Source organism: Notamacropus eugenii, chromosome 1, assembly GCF_028372415.1.
Source record: "Notamacropus eugenii isolate mMacEug1 chromosome 1, mMacEug1.pri_v2, whole genome shotgun sequence".
Taxonomy (NCBI): Eukaryota; Metazoa; Chordata; class Mammalia; order Diprotodontia; family Macropodidae; genus Notamacropus; species Notamacropus eugenii.
In genome coordinates this window covers 161,175,687-161,193,175 of record NC_092872.1, presented here as the reverse complement: position 1 = coordinate 161,193,175, position 17,489 = coordinate 161,175,687, and the positions used below count along the sequence as shown (strand labels likewise).

The window sequence follows — 17,489 nt, the reverse complement described above, 5'->3', positions numbered from 1 at the left end:
TTGTAAAGCAATTTTTAAAATACTACCACCTTGTAGATGAAAAAAGATAAAATGTGGCATTAATGGTTTTTCTTTTCAGGATAAATTGTGCAAATATGTAGATTAGATATTTATCAGTTGATAAAATACTGAACTCTGAAAAAAATCAGTTTTTATATGGGGAAGGGACTGATTATTGGAAAAGGCATTGGGTTTGGCTGGAGGATGGTAGTAGAAATGAATTTTACCGTTTCCCTTCCTTTACCTTTTAAAATTTTTGCTTTTAGTTATTATTACTTGTAATTATCTAAAGAGTTTTGATTTATGTAATAAAATCACACAGACTTGTAGTCTACAGTAAAAGTGAGATGTTTTTATTATATATTATATGTATAATATATATATATATAATATTAACTGGAATTTCTAATCCTTTATATAGGAATGGTAGAAGAAAAATACCCATGTGTATTCAGCATAGCTAGGCATGCTTTTTGTCTGTGGAGAGACTGAAGCATCAAGGTGAATCTCCCCCAAATCTCTTACGGAGTCATTGACAGGGCCGCAGACAAAATGCCAGTCCTTGTTTTTCTGTCTAACATGCTTGAACATCTGTTTGTTTTTTGTTGAGAATTGAAATAGTGCCCTAAAGTATTTATGCAAAGCTTAAAATATGTGCTCAGAAAGATTTTTTAAAGCACATAGATGACTGGAATGATCTGATGGAACATCAATTACATGAGAATCTCCTGGATAAACAGTTTTTCTGACTCACATTTCTTGATATGAAGGTACTTCATAATAACCCTGCTAACAAAGAACTACAAACATTTCCACATGCTATTCAAAACAAGTGTTGTTCGGTATGGAACCAGGCCTTTAGTTTCAGTTTCTCTAGAAGGAATTTTTAACTTGGGGAGAATTTCCCTCTGAAAATATTGTGGTTTTCATATAACTAGTGGATTTTTAAAAGAAAATATTAGACTTTCTTTCAGTATCATTTGATATATGAGAAAGTTTGTCAACACTGAGCTGTTTTATTTAAAAAGTTACTCATTTTTTTTTTTTATTTCTAATGCAAAGACAACTCTCTGAGGATATGCTACGTAGCAGGTAGCGTTCTACTTTGGTAGAGTGGCATTTGTTGTAAAGAACTCCACTTAGCAACTCCACATAGGTCCAATCCAAAGAAAAAATGGTGTATGTATATGTATGTTCTTGAAATAGATTAGTGAATTTTTTAAATATTTGAAATAATGAAGGAATTACTTAGAATTTTTCCATTCCATTTAGGATTTGAATTGTTAAATATGGCAATCCTTTTATTTTATTTAAATTTATTTAAAATAATGTTTAAGTGCAGAATAATTGTTTACTTTTGTTATTTGCAATGGTGAATGGCATATAAGATTTCCAGATAATTTTTTGGAAATATTTAAGTATGCTTATAAAGAATTATGTTCTGATTTAAAGACTAGTTTAATATAGTATAGTTCTTAGGCATGCCTAGATTAAAGTGCATCTAAGAACTACCCTGATTTGATTACTTTCCTGGAAAAGCCTGAGTTGAAGGGTATCTAAAATATGGTGCATGCCAAATTGTCGCAAATAATCAGGTGCTGTGATGCCTTGAGAAATTTACCTGTGTTTATGTTGGAGTGAACATATACAAGAACACTATTTTGTAGGAGGAAGGTTAAGTTAGAGGTTATAGAACTGGTGTCAATGTACTTGGGAACTTAAAGAAATTAATTTATAAAATTTATGATGTAATTGTTTGAAAAACAAGAACTAAATTTAATACCCAATATGCAGCACATGTAACCTAACGCTATTTTTAAGCTTGAGATTTTAATGGGGGGAATGGATTTTTAATGGTGAATATGGAAAAAATAGCGCTGTAATGATATTTCTGGTTTCATTCTGTAAAACAATGCATTTTCTTCCAAAAGTTACTTATAATCTCATTCATACTTTGTTGGGAAAGTATATTGGAAGAGAAAAATATATCATTTACCCAAACAGTCTCCTTCCCACCCCAATAAATGCACCATCATACATGTAATACTATGTAGTATGCTTGAATATATCCATAATTAAGATGTAATCTCTAACATTTATTCAAATTTTAGCAACCAGTTAGTTGTTTAACTAAACAGAGTGGATCTTTACTGAATCAGATGGCAATAATGATAGTGAAAGAATAAGATTGGAAGAGATTTTAATTATGAAATACATTCAACTTGGATATGACAAATGAATGTTAAAATAGAGTACATGATAAAGCTTCCTGCTGTTTGAAAAAAAAAGTTGTTTCCATCTGTACTTTAAGTAAATTACTCTCCATTTTTTATTAATTAAGTAATGATCCAGATTTTTCATGTTTGTGTGTATACATACTTACATGCACACACATATACACATGTGTGTGCGTATTCCTATGATTCTTTTTCCAGCTCTCTTTTGAGATAAATGTTCCATCATATCACTTATTTATGAGGCTTCTCTGAGTTGTGTTTTTTAAATGGTAGACGAATTTGATAGTTTCAGCCATCTTGATGATGAATACTAATCAATGAAGCCAAGAAGATTTCATGTTTGGCTTCTGAACTTGTGTTTGAAGTCTGAATATTGTCTGGAGATACTTTATCTTTGTGAATTTTTTTTTCAGCTTGCTACAAAAATGTAATTGTTTTAGTGTGATTTTTTTTTTAAATTGAATTTCAGACATAGATAATGTACTACCAAAGACTATTGTTTTCAACTCCCTCACATTATCTTTTATTAGAAGCTATCAGAAAATTATTTCATTAATTTTCTCTATTTCTGAAACATTTTCCTTTGTAAAGTTATATTCATGTTGGCATCAAATTAATTCCCTTTAATTCTGAAGAATTAACTACAAACTATTGTAATTATATAGCCCATTTTATTGTTATTAACAATTCTCTTTTTTCCTCTTTCTTCATTTATTTGCATGAAATTTTGGGGGTTCCTATTCAACAATTCTTAGAGGTGGTCAAATCGGAAGAGGATAAGTGCAAGTAAGGTAATTTCACTTTTTTTCTCTTAAATTGCTTAATAAATTATTTTTAGGTAATATTTATATAGTCATGACTTAGATAAACTAATTTCTACATGTTGTAAGATTCATTTTTTCTAATGCAATTTTTTTCTGATAAATGGGAAGTAATGAACTTTTCTAGTTGTATTTACTGAATAAAGTGACTGATGTACGTCAACATTGGAATCTGCAAACATTTGTACAAAATTTGTAGCAAACAAAACTGAATAAAAAGAAAGCATGTGCATACATATACACACTTCCTCAATTGGTTATTATTTTCAGTAATAATATTTTCCTTACTCTTGGGTACATTTCATTTTCTTATATTTCTTATAATTAGAGGGTGTTAAACAGTTTAAATTTTTAAATTTTAGCTTAGTTTTTTTTAAGTTTTAAATTATCTTTAGTGATAATAGAAGGAAATATTGGAGTGTTAATTGAGAAAATTGCGTGCTATCTTTTGAAAGTCTATATTGAGTCCCTTCCAGAAATCTATATTTTATTTCTTTTGAGTGAGCAAAAGTGACCTTTTTAGTGACCTAAACATCCTCCTGAGGGAACATGAAATATGTGTATGTGTTTGTACAGGTTCTGGACTCGTTTTGGAAGTCTGTATATGTGTATGTGTATATGTATATACACATATTCATGATGTATGTGTGTGCTATCTTATTTACTCAGTCTTATTCGCTACAAATTTTGTATAAACATGGGTAAGTTCCAGTGTTATAAAAATATTTTCACTCCCAAAGTAAGTTTTAAAAGAAATGTTAGGATGCTTTTAACTTATGTAGCAAAATACCAGTACTGGAAGATGTGGAAGGTGGAGAGGCAGAAATGAAAAATCAGTTCAGCAATTTTGAGTGGACTAATGAAAGCTAATTATTGAGTTCATCTGAAAACTGTTCTGTGAGGTAGACTGACATGCACTGTATCTGTTGTGTCTGTATGTGTGGTATAGTGTAAAGATGGGGGACCAGAAGTCAATAAAGTTGGATTCCAGTCCTCAGCTTCTCACTAACTGATTAGATGACCTCTTTGGATGTCAGTTTCTCCAACTGTAAATAAGATATCTAAATTAGATCATCTCTAATGTCTGTTCAATTATAAAAAAGTATGAGTGCTTGTACACACATACTTATGTACATGTTTTAAGTCTGAAGCACTAATATATGTAGAATGTGTGTATGTGCCCAAAATGTGTAAAGAGATATTATAGGTCTGACAGTTGCTAAATGCTTACAAGAAAAAAATTTATGCTTCTAATTGTGCTCTTTGGTTTTTCAGAAGAGCCAAAGTTCTGTCTGTGTTATTATCTTAACATATTATATAATCTTTGCATTTTTGGATACTTTAAAAGTAACTTAAGATAAGGCTTTATGTTTCCTAGCAGATCGTTTGGTTCCCAAGGCTCTGGTTAATGTCTTAGAATCTTTGAAAATATAACTAAAAGGTACCAAATAATGATATTGAATTAAGAAAAACCCTGTGATTCATTTTCCAAAAAAATTCTCTAAACTTTTGCTTTATTCTGTTATAGTCACTAGAGGGTAGAAGAGCCTCAGTTCTCACCAAATAAGGTGCAGTTCAAGCTCTCACACATTAAGAGGAGTTTCTGTAGCCATCTGAAACAGTAAAGAATTTCCCAGAATGCTTTGGTGAAACCTGACAAAGCAGTATTTTCTAGTTTATTGATTCTGCTACTGCACTAAAAAACTAGTACTGCACATCAATAACCATCTTTAGTTAGGGAACTCTGGTCTGTACAACAGTACTGGCAGTTTGTGGAAGAACATAAAGGCTAGAAAGAAAAATTGTGAGCTTGGGGAATATTGGAGTCTAGGGAGGACAGGAAAGGTTATGGAAGAATGGTCACAGGAGTGGAGCGGGATAAAAAAAATGTTGACGGCCTGGATAAAGATATCAAAAATACGAAGGAAACATGGGATCCTGGAGAGCAGTATCATCTATATGTGCAGAGCTCAGTGTTAGCATTCCCAGTTCTCCTTCAACTGTTAAAAAAAGGGCTTAAAAATCATAGAGCACCTAGGGAATTCTTACTATATAATATGCCATATAGTAATGGAATTACTCCAGAATATACATCTAAAGAGAAATGTATGCATACCTGAATATATATGTACGTACATATATATATACATACACACTATACACGCACATATATACATACACACATAGACAATATATATATATCATGAATATACTAAATAATCAATTATTGGAATTATTGCTTATTTGAAAAGGGGAAATGAGAAATGATTCATATTTTTTTTTAACACAAGCATATGGAAAATCTACTATCACTCATTAAAGACTAACAAAGTATAATTTAAACCAAGATGTGCCAACTAATTTTTGATGATTTGGGGATTTTTTTATACTCTCTAACTTTAAACTGTGACTTGAATTCTCCTATAATATTTTTAAAAATGCATTCTATAAGGCTCCTAAGAGAAGAGAGTTGCCACATTAAAAAGTATCCCAAATTTTAGTGGTTGTGTTTGTGTTAACTGTGAAAATGTTGACTTTTTCACCTCAATTTGATTTTAGTAATAACTTGGTTTTATATCTGTAACTGCATCCAAGATGATTTGAGTTAAACAGCATCATCTTAATCCACCAAATAGAAGGTTCAAAGTATTGTCCCTCTGTGAGTTTTCTTTCTTACTTTTTTTTGACATTACATCTCAAGTTTTAAAACAGATTGTGGGGAGAATGTTTTGATAGATTTAGGAGTTAATCCAAACTCTTTGCTCTCACTTTGATATATATATATTTTTTAAAATCAAGATGAATTCTCCCTTTCATGGAAAATTAGGTATAACTGCAGTCTGTGTAATAGTGTGTGTGTGTGTGTGTGCGTGTGTGTGTAGCTACATGTAATCTGCAGCACAGATATATTTACAGAGTTTGCCAAATTTCACTATCTTATATTTTGATATGGTTAATTGCAGATAATAACTGATAACTGATAATAACTTATTACAACTGATACATCTCAAAAGTTTGAAAAATATCTTAACTACATGATCTCATTTGTTTCTCCCAACCACCCCTTAAGCAAGTATTATTCCTGTTATTATCTGAGTCCTATACTAAAGAAACAAAGATGCACAGTCTTGGTGACAACTCTCTTATCACACAACTACCTACCTAATTAGTGTGTCAGGTTCCTCCTAACTCCAGCAATCTTTTGACTACGCCACATGTTTCTAGATATCATAAATGAACTACTTTTAATCTTATTTTCCTTAAACTTTTATGTAGAAGACCTGATGTACAAAAAGGAATATCTAAATGTAATGTGTTACTTTTCACGTAGAACAAAGAGAATTCTTTTACTTTATTCTGAGAACATATGCCATGAGCTACTGGTTTTTAATGGTTCTGAGTTGGCCTAGAGCTTTCTGTATACTCACTTGGCCTCTCTTGTGACCAGCAGCATGGATTTGTGAGGCAGCTGAATCCTATTTAGCACTCTAGCCCATGTGGAGCATTGTTTCGTACGAAGTTCAATATAAAGACTGAACCCTAGGCTTGTGACTCCCCACAATAGCATCCTGCTGTTTCCAACAATGGAAGTTCTCCATAACCATCTATGTAGCCTGGTAGAAACCCACTGCTGGTGCTTTCTTTCTTTGCCACTTATTTTCTGTCCCTGAGATAGTGGTCTGTCACCAGTATCCAGGAAGGCAGTAGCATTGGGAAACAGCTAGGCAAATATACAATTTGTTTTACTCTGGGAAACCCTCACTTTGACCTGCAGGATGGTCGGCTGACAATCTCAGTGACAGAGTTGCCAGCTATCCCTGTTCTTTTGCCATGTATTCAGTCAGAGTGAACTGATTGAATAAATTGGCTAAAAGGTTACTTCAGAATCTTGAGAATTAACTTATCATGAAGCACAATCCCTATTCCCTCCCACATTCCTCATCCTGCTTTCATTTTATTTGTCTGCCTCAGTGTATTTGATTTTCTAGAAACGCCCTTTGGCATTGGCACATCTCAAGGAGCAAACTCAGATGCCAGAGGGTCTAGTGCCATCTCAGTAATCTACTGTCAGCTTAAATGCCTTTTCTTCTCCCCTCTCCCAGAGGGCAGCTGCCTCCCCTGGCTGGTTTGCTTCCCTAATGAGTGAGACTCCGCAATTCTTTTTGCAAATCATGGTGGTTACAGCCTTGACTTTGACCTAGTCATAGAGATTTAAGTTCTTTCTGTGTCTTCCTTTCTGTTCTTCTCACACCTTTTCTCATCTCTCCCCCACTGAACCATACTCAAGCTGCCTTCAGAGTGCCATGCAGTTTCTTAGCTGGAAATTGTTTTAAACATTTTTAGCTACATGGCAGCTTTCTTAGTATATGAATAGCTAGGTAAATGAGAAACTTAAAAAGGAGGATGGGGAAAGAAGTGGGGAGAAATGCTATTTACCTATTGAGGTATGGGGCTCTGTGACTGCACAGGAAAGGGAAGTGTTATAGCAGTTCTTTCAGACCTGGTTTTTTGTTTGTTTGTTGATTGGTTACTTTTTGTATTAGATTTGTTATTTTATCTATGTGGAGAGCTCCCAGTGAGGAAATCCCTCTGTCAATGTCAAATAACTCCTACTCTGGCTTGAAGAGTTGCCTGAGGCACTGGGAGGTGATTTGCCTAGGATCACACAGCCAGTATGTGTCAGAAGTGGTGCCTTGAATCCAGGCTGTTCTGTCTGTTAGGTCTACTATGTGTATCCACCAGAACTGGTGTCAAATTCAAATGGAATTAGATCCCTGCAGATACACTTTGACTTAAAAACCACAAATTAACATTATCTGTGTCACATTGTATTTTTATTAACATTTGTTAAACATTTCCCAGTTACATTTTCATCTGTTTCAGGCTGTACTCAATGTTTTGCTGGCAGAGAATTTGACATTTCTGTACCATACCACACTGACCATTACATACTATATACTCTCCAAGTATATTCAGAGATTGTTCATTAATACATTCTACTTACTCATTGAGTAGGAATGCCTAAGTTGAACCATAATGGATTTTTATATGATTGTATGTATTGCTTGTGAAAATTGTAACCTATTTTTACATCTCTCTGTTGGAAACAGATTATAAGAAGCCGGGACAGAATACATGTCCTCCTCCTTTTTCATTTTCACTTCAGTCACACATGTTCTCAACTCAATTCCATTTTCCATTCAGAATCCCATCTTACTCTCTTAAAAGAAGTTGTATTTTTCCTACCCTAAAGTTACAGGATTGTATTTGTAGTTTTTGTAGGATTGTATCTGTAAAGACAGCTAGGTGACTCAGTAGGGGTAGTTAGTAAAATAAGACTAGTAGTCCTAGTAGGACTAATTAGTTCCATTAGCTAGTAAAGCTATTCGAGCCAGGGTAAGGCATAACTTCTATCTGCCTCAGTTTTTTTTTAAAATCTGAATTTGTTCATTTGTCCAGAGATCAGGAATTCATAGACTTAAAGATGCCCCTCCTCATCCCTTCATTGCCTCTGCACCACTTCTCAAGGACCATCACTGCTGTATTCTCTGTAGACTATAAAGATGCTACTGTTCTAATGCAGAGCCTAGGTTAGACCCGGCAGAAATAGGTTAGTAGTGCTTGACTGATTTAAATTGTAGAAGGCTAAGCTTCCCTATTCCAGTGTTTGATATGTTAATGCATTGGTGGTCTCATTAATGGGAATATTTCCCCCACTGATATGAATTGTGAACTGTCTAAGCTTCTCATCTTGAATTATTCTTATGTTACTACAACTAGTTACTACTTCTATTGCTGTTAATACTACTACTAGCACTAGTACTATTACCATATTACTTATACTACTGGCTCTGCTGCTTCTGTTGTTAATAAACTACTCCTTCTAATAGTTAAGCATATATCATGCTATAAGATTTAAAAAGTGCTATACATATGTTTTCTCATTGGATCTTCATTACAGCTTTGTGAGGCAGATGCTATTATTATCCCTGTTTTACTAACAGGGGCTCTAACAATAGCTGTGTACTCCAGACCACTGACCTGTTTCCCACCCAGCCCTATCTTCCATAATGTAGGGAAGCGACTATGTTCCTGTTCTCCCTGCTATTGGGAGATTAAGGACAGTGGATTGATTAAGCTCAGGAGTTCTGAGCTACAGTACAACTAAAGTACCGAAGCGATGTCCAACGCCACTATGAGCTTCTGCCCTGCAGGAGTGGGAGTGCATCAGGCTTTCTAAGGAAGGATAAACATGCTCAGGACTGAAGTGGAGGACTCTGAAGCTTCTGTGGTGTCAGTGAGGGTCATTACTGAACTTCTAGGCAAGATAAGGAGATCTAGGTGAGGAAGGAGAAAAGAGGAAAGGAGAGGAGAGGAGAGGAGAGGAGAGAATGATAATAAGACCTGTTAATATCCTCTGCAGATGCTGTCAGGGTAGGAAAAAAATTCTCATCCCCTTGGCCCTGCCAAATAGTTCAACATCAGACACAGATATATTTTTATTAGTGAAAATCACATTACAGAAGCACCAGTACCACTGTACCTTAAGGACCATGGGTCCTTTCCACCTGACTTGAAGCTGAAATTTCCTAGATATCTTGTCTCCCTGTATTAGAATGCAGACTATTGAAAGTATAGCCTATCTTGCTTTTTTTCCTATTTGTATCCATAGTCTTTTACACACAGTGCTTAATAAAGGCTTTTACACACTTTCATTCATTTCTTCAGACTTTTATTTCCTCTATAGAATGACAAGTTTGGGCCAAATTATTTCTAAGATATCTTTTGGCTCTAATCATAATTTTGGAAAATGTAGCATTGAAAGCATAGCCTTTGCTTTGCGTATCTCTTGTTATACCTGATTTTGTTAGCTCTGTTTTCTTGCCTTCTTTTGATGCATTGGTTAATACATAATGTGATTTTACAGTGATGATCCACCAAGATCTCACCTCTGAGAATTTGGAAAATTGAAGTTAAAAAATACACCATTGCTGAAATATAATAATTAAGGCAAAGGCAAGCTTTTAAGTTTGAGGACATTGCTTGGTACTGGATTACATTAGTTTTTTTAGAATGTCATTGTTGGTCATTGAGTAATCACAAAGAAGTCCTGAGAAAAGGAAGAAATTGTGACAGCGGGCAGTGTTTGGATTTTGGTTCTCTTGCTTTTTGTGAAGTGTAAGTTCATGCCTACAACTGAGAAATATATGTATATACATATGTATATATAAAGTCTCCTCTTAATTGGTCTGCCAGTCTCAAGTCTCGGCTTTCCAGTTCATCCCCTATATACTTCCCATAGACTTATATTCCTAAAATAGACAGCTGAAGACATTACCCATTGGCTCATTGAGCTGCAGTGCTATCTGGTACCTCTAGGATCAAATATTAGCCTCATCCTTTAAAGCCCTTGACAATGTGGTTGCACCTATCTTTTCAGGCTTTTATGCATTCTCCTTTTCATGCAGTCTATGTTCTAGCCAAGCTGTCTTCCTTGCTATTTCTCAGAAATAATATTCCATCTCAAATCTTCATGTTTTGTACAGACTTTACTCCTTCCCTACAATGTATCCTTTCTTGCCTCCACCTCTTAAAAATCCCTGGCTGCTTTCAGATGTTGGCTCTAGTGCTCTCTCCTAAATGAGACCTTTCACAATCCCCTCACTTTCTAGAGCCTTTTCCCCCAAATTATATTTTATTTATTTCTTATAGATTTTGTTTGCACTTATGCATTTACATGTAGCTTTCCAATGATAAAACATGAGTTTCTTTGAAGGCAGGGACTATTTGATGTTTGCTTTTGTATTCCCAGTGACTGGCACATAGTAGGCACTTAATAGGTGCTTGTTGATTGATTGAAATCGCTAAAAATCTACCATCATTTATACAATTTTGAATTCCAGTTCAATATTATAAAAGGAGAGCCAAAACACATTTGGTTAGTGTGTTATGTATTCAGTTTACCTTTCCTTTGACCAAGAACTATGATAAGTAAGATGTAATACATCCTCTATAGACTAGTGCACATTGGTCTTCTTTTGTTTTTTGAAGTGAATTGACTTAGTGATGACACTACCTTACTGTTTGAGTAGATTGAATTCCACATAAAACTTTTAAAGCTAATGTGTGCATATTTGTGTTACCAAATTATTTTACTTAGACTTCATTTTAAAATTTAGTTGCAGAATTACACATAAATCCTTATAAAATCATTTAAGGGAAAAAAAAAACTAGATTTGCCACATAGGACATGGGAACCAGGAGAATTTATGCCTACAAAATCTGCTTCCTCCAACTTCAAGAAACTGTTCAGTGTTATCTCTTTTGGAGGTCTGTTCCATGGAGGCATGGATATCCTCATGTCATTCCATAAAAGCTGTTGACAGGGTATAGTAGTTTCACATGATGAAAGTCAGGCTAGGGGTATTTTGGGGAAGCATATTATAAACTGAATGTTCTTCCTTAACTCTTTCAGATTAGTAATAACCATAGGAATCAGCTATAGGTTAATGTTCACATTTTTCCTTAGACAGATATTGCTAAAGAGATATTTTTTTACCTTCTTTGTTTCATTGACTACCTAATTGTGGACAGGGACTTGGGGAAATATTTTGTACATCAGAGTTGAATTCATATATTGTAAAAATTTTCATCAGTACCTTCCTCCTCCAAAAAATTGCCTTAGAGAGGGCTGAGGACAATTCTAATGTTGGAGTTGGTAAACCCTGGCATGCATCAATCAAACAATCAATCGTGTATTAATTAAATATGTATGTGCTAGGGATTGAGGATATAGATACAAAGAATGAAGCAATTCCTACTTCCATGAACTTGCATTCTGTGAGAGAGACATGTGCATGTATAAAAATAAAGTGAATAAATAGAAATACAAAATAAATAAATATAAGTATAAAATAATATATAAAAATAACTATAAATAAGAAATAAATATAAAGTGAATAAAAATATAACTACTTAGGATTTTAATACATGGTATTTGATATTTATTTTCATCCTTCCAATTAGCAGCTGAGGGCATCAGTAAAGGCTTCATATAGAAAATGATGCTTGGACTGAGTCTTAAAGGAAGAGAAGGTACTCTGTCAGGTGGAATTAAAGAGGAAGTATGTGAAAAGACCAGTTCAAAAGTATGGAGTTGAGAGATAGAGTATCATGTGTGAGGAACAGAAAGAAGGCTAATTTGACTGGATCAAAGAATGCAGAGAAGTAGGAGACTGTAATGTCCAATGAGGCTGAAAAGATAGGTTGAGGAGAGGTTGCTTAGGGTCTTAAAAGCTAAACAGAGGAATTTATATTTTATCTTAGAGGCAATAGGAAGCCTCTGGGGTTGATTGAGTAGTGAAGTCACATGGTTTAGATTGCAAGGAAAAATCACTGTGGCAGCAGTATGTAGGATAGACTGGAGAAGGGAGAGATGAGGTTGGGAGACCAATTAAAAGGTTTTTGCCATGATTTAGGGGAGAGGTGATAATGACAGGCTAGAACTAAGATGGTAGTTGTGTGAATGGAAAGGGTAAGGTGGCCTCATTTTCCAGTCCCAGATTGTCTCTCTTATTGCAACTGGTATCTATGCCTTCCCATTACAACCTAGTCCTGGGCTTTCTCTACTGTTCTACAGTCAGACACACTGAAATTTCACTTTACAATGGTGATTTCATTTTGGTCCTCTTCAAAGACAAAGGACAACAACCAACCAACCAACCAACCAACCAACATATTTTAAGATATAATAACTATATAGCTGTAAAGCATATATCTATGCCCATATGATTTTCCCTACCCTATATTTTTAAGAAATAGATTTTATTAATACTCTATTTCAAAATTAGTTTTATTGTTATGTTTTATTTTTTAGCATTATTTAAATTTCCTAATATTTCTCTCTTCCAACCATCTGGCCCTCAAAGACTTATACCTTAAAATCACAGAACAGGAGGAGAAAACAAAGGTTAAAAAAACCCTAACCAACATGTCAAGAAATCTGATATTTTTGAAGTGCACAACACCTATAGTATCCTCTCTCTGCAAAGAAGTGGGAGGAAATGCTTTATGATGTCTCTTCTTTGGGGTCAAGTTTAGATATTATAATTTTAAAGTTTTTAGTTTTGATTTGTTTGTTGATATTTTCCTTTTATATTGTTGTAATCATTATACATTGTTTTCCTGGTTCTGCTACTTCAATTTACCTTAGTTTATGCAAGTCTTCCTATGATTTACTATAAAATTAATTGGTTCTTATAGCATAGTAATATTCCATTATATTCATGTACCACAACCTTTCACTTTCAAATCATTGAAATTCTTGATTTGTTCTTATGTAAGAATTTGTTACCTTGCCAGAGCTATTAATGGTACCTGATTTGATTCTCCTCTGCCTTTTTTTTTTTTTTTTAAAGTATAGCTTTTAATAGTCAGGTCACATTATCCAGAATTTATTGTAGTATATGGTACAAAGTGCTAGTCTAAACCTAATTTCTACCAGTCTATGTTCAAGTTTTTCAAGAAATTCTTGGCATATTCCCCAGGCAATTTATGTTTGGGAATTATTGAGTTCGGATATTTTTCATTCTTTCTTCTCTAGTGACTGTTTTGTGGATCTCCTTTTTTATATATTAACAAGTAACAATTTTAATGAATCCCGTTTTATAATATGATTTGAGATTTGTAAGTAGTATTCTTCCTTCATTGATATCTTTTCATTGTTTTTGTTCATATTTTAAACCTTTAATTCCTCCTAATGAATTTTGTGTTATTGAGCTCTGTAGTTTAACTGGTATAGCATTAAATGTATAAATCAATTTGCATAGTATTGTCACTTCAGGTACTGTATTGAGATGCTTCCTAGTCCAGTTTGATACCACCCAGCTTTTAGAGGCAATATGATGTCATGGGAAAATACTAGGCAGAGAGACTTAGGTTCTAGGAAACTTGTTCTGGCACTTACTAGCTGTGTGATCAAATTAATAGGAATAGCATTTATATTTCAAAGGCTTGTAATTTCTTTCCTATGGCTACTCCTTCCATCATTACATTTCACAACCTCTCTATTACTTAGTACATGGTCTACGAAGTTCCTGTTGTCTAAAGACTTTGTCATCTGGTAGCCAGTGTAGCCAGCTTTGTGATAAGCCTTTATGAATTTAGCTACTCTAGCCTTTGGACAACAGATATTCAGTTTTTCAGTGTATCTGAAACTTATCCAACTTGCTAGCACCTAAGACATGGCATAGATGTAGAGAACCCACTTCTATGTCATGAGACATAGACATGAGATTTCAATGGAGGAATAATGATGATGACAATGATAATTATCTTTATAAATTTATGTTAATGTGGCATTTTGGTATTCATTTTTATATTCATTACATCTTATAATTCTTAAAAACCCTGTGAGGTAAGGAGAGAAGACATTATTTTCATAATTGAGGAACCTAAGACTTGGAGAGATCATGATAAAGCAGGGAGTTTACTAAGTATGACATGTGTTTCCATTACATTTTGCTGCCTCTCTAATGTTCTCTCCTTCTGCAACCCTTTGGTAACACCAATGACTAATGCCCCATGCTGTAACTTCAACCTCATTCCATTTTATACATCAGCAATGGCAATCTCTTTGTATTATATTTTTTGTTCTAAAACATGATTTATTTCAACATGATCATCTTTTGTAAGATTCTCTTATGCTTTATTACAGAATCAGAAAATTTGAGAATTGTAAGGAATTTTAGAGATTAATTAACTCATACTCATAGATAAGAAAATCTTATCCAAGGCCATGAGTACTTAGTGACAAATGTGGGAAAACAGCTTAGATTTCCTGAGTATTACTCCAGAACTTCCTACCTACTCTGCCATGTTGCTCTCTTTACTCAAAAATACTGAAATATGGCAGTACCTTCTTGAGAGCAGTGTATATATCCATTTCCACTTGCATTACAAATAGATTAGAAAAACAAAGTAGCAGTTTCATGAGATTAATACTGGAAAAGACAAAACCTCATATCAAATCATTCTGAAAATAAAGAGTTGTAGTAATAACCAACTTAATGTTCTTTTTATTTTATATATTTTTAAGTGACACATTATTTTCTTATATGGGGATAGTTGTTATGATCCTGCCTGATTTCTCCATTTATATAAAGTTCCATGGTTCAAGTTGAAGTGTAATATGAAGGGGTTGGTAGAGAGACAGATAAAATAGATTAGTATATGATTTTAATAAGTTGATGGGGAGGGGAAAGTGAATCCATATGAACTGAAATACTTTTGTGAGGTGAGCTAGGAAGTTAGGATCAGAACTGAAAGTTTGACACAATTCAGGTAGAACAGACTTCCCTTTTGATAGGTCACTTCCCTTTCTTTCTTCACATTCCAACTCTGTTATGATAGCTAGTTCTACACGTAGGCTCAGGCAGAGACTCAGAAATCTTAGTTGTACAGCCAAGTGAATTAGAGGAGATGAGATGATTTATTGTTGCGAGAAAGGGAGTGCTAGAGGTTAGTGTTATAGTGCTCTGAGATCATAGACCAGCAGAGCAGCACACACAATGGTTCAGACCTCAGCCGACCTCAAGGAAAGACTTATTGCCCTTAGAAGATAGATACAACCCTCCAACCCTCAGCTGTACAAAATAAATGTGTGTAAGTTATTAAGAATCCTGTACATACACACACACACACACAATAGAATAAAGGGCTTACAAAGTGAAACTGTATTTGGAAGGGAACTATTTGATAGTTTTTCATAGATATTTTGGAGGAAAAAAATAACTGAGTGGAAAAAATGCAAGTCTCTTTTCACTTTGTGGACCATGCAATAAATATGTCCTCTCCCACCCTGTCTTTGGGAAAAAAAGAAAAAGAAAAAAAAAATTGGACTGGATGAAGCAAGTACATCACATCAAACATGACTGTGTTAAATACTAAAATGTTCAAAGTACGACTGAGATAGATAAAGGCTTTGATGGGAAGTGGATATTTCCCAGGGACATTACAAGCAATAATCCAGATGTTATGGTGTAATGCAACGAGTGTCCATGGATAGATCGGGAGCTCAAGCCAAGCAGCGCCTGCTGTAGGCCTTAGCCCTCCACTCCCATGCTGTTCTGCCATATGGAAGCAATCTCTAGGCCCCTTTAATAACCAGCTTTGGATTCCATTTTCACAGGGCTCATAGAGCTAAGTGGAGCTGTTTTATGGACAAGTTAGATAGAAGCCTTTCCAAGATAAACATCCAATTTGAAATTAGGACATACCAAGCCGCAAAATTATTTTAGGGCATATTTCATGGAAGTACTGCCATTTTTCTTAGGCAATTGCCAGACTGTAGGATGCCCTTTGATCCCTTGTGGACATTACTCCCTTTTTTATAAAAAGGATTTTGAAATAGTTGCAGTGTTTAGGGAGGAATATATCTGCCGGGACTTTGAAGTATGTCCATGGGAACAGTCATGCTTTAGCTTTTTGGCCTGCAAGTCAAACTTTAAAAAAAAATGCAGCTGGATTTATGAATCAAAATCTCATTTTCTTTTTAAAGGTAGGAGGTTTCAGCCTGCGTCTCTAATAGGCCAAATAATGATTTAAAGGGAAGTACATTAACATGTGTATAGAATACACTGGCTCGCATTTGCCGTAATAAGTAAGTGGTAGGAAGTGTAAAGACATTTGTGTTTATGTGTCTTATAAACCTTTATTACTGAATGTGTCACAACCTAATTCTGAATTTCAGCCTTTAAAGGAATTATTCATTTTCTTTTAGCAGATGTATTTGTCTTTCTTTTCAACAGCCTTCAAACTATAGCCTTTGAGTATACTGGGGGGAGAAAAGAAAGATTCATGCAATTTTTCTATAGTGTTTCATTTTTAAGGTTGTCATCAAAGAATAAACCAAACATCCTGTGTTTGCTTTGTTGCTTCATCTAATTAAGGATAGGAAAGTGACTTGTATTGGATGAGGTAAGCCACTAGATAATTAATATGGTGCTGACATACCATTTGTTCTGGTAAATTGTGACTAACTGGTGTCGGAGTGAATCTTTGTCTAAATGATTCCAGAAGATATATTGCACAGATGACAAGAATGAACAGGCTAAGTTAAGAATTCATCCATTAACTTGGATCCTTGATGTCATTTACATTTTTCTACATTTTCCCCTTCCTGTTCAAAAAGAGAAAACCAAAAGATCTAAATTATCTAGTAAATCTGGAGTTTTATTTTATGAACTTTGAAATCAATATCATTCAGATATCTCTATATAACCTAATAATAGAGACATTTAGACAGACATTTGTGTGTATCTTAGCATCTATCGCCTCCTCTTTCATGTTGTGGTATTTGTCTGTCACTAAGAAGGCCACTGCTAGATGGCATATGTCTTTACTTCACGCTACTGAGGTTGGGGGAACACTT

General features: G+C 34.3%; 1 protein-coding gene across 3 annotated transcripts in view; it reads left to right on the top strand.

Annotated features, from left to right (window-relative positions):
- The window catches only part of MCTP2 (multiple C2 and transmembrane domain containing 2), a 257,655-nt gene that overhangs the window by 101,603 nt on the left and 138,563 nt on the right, over positions 1-17,489 (top strand). For all 3 annotated transcript variants that reach the window (XM_072617275.1, XM_072617257.1, XM_072617266.1), the window contains one exon: positions 2,993-3,028. In XM_072617275.1, coding sequence (XP_072473376.1) covers positions 2,993-3,028 — 36 coding nt within the window. The remainder of the gene's footprint in view (positions 1-2,992; positions 3,029-17,489) is intronic.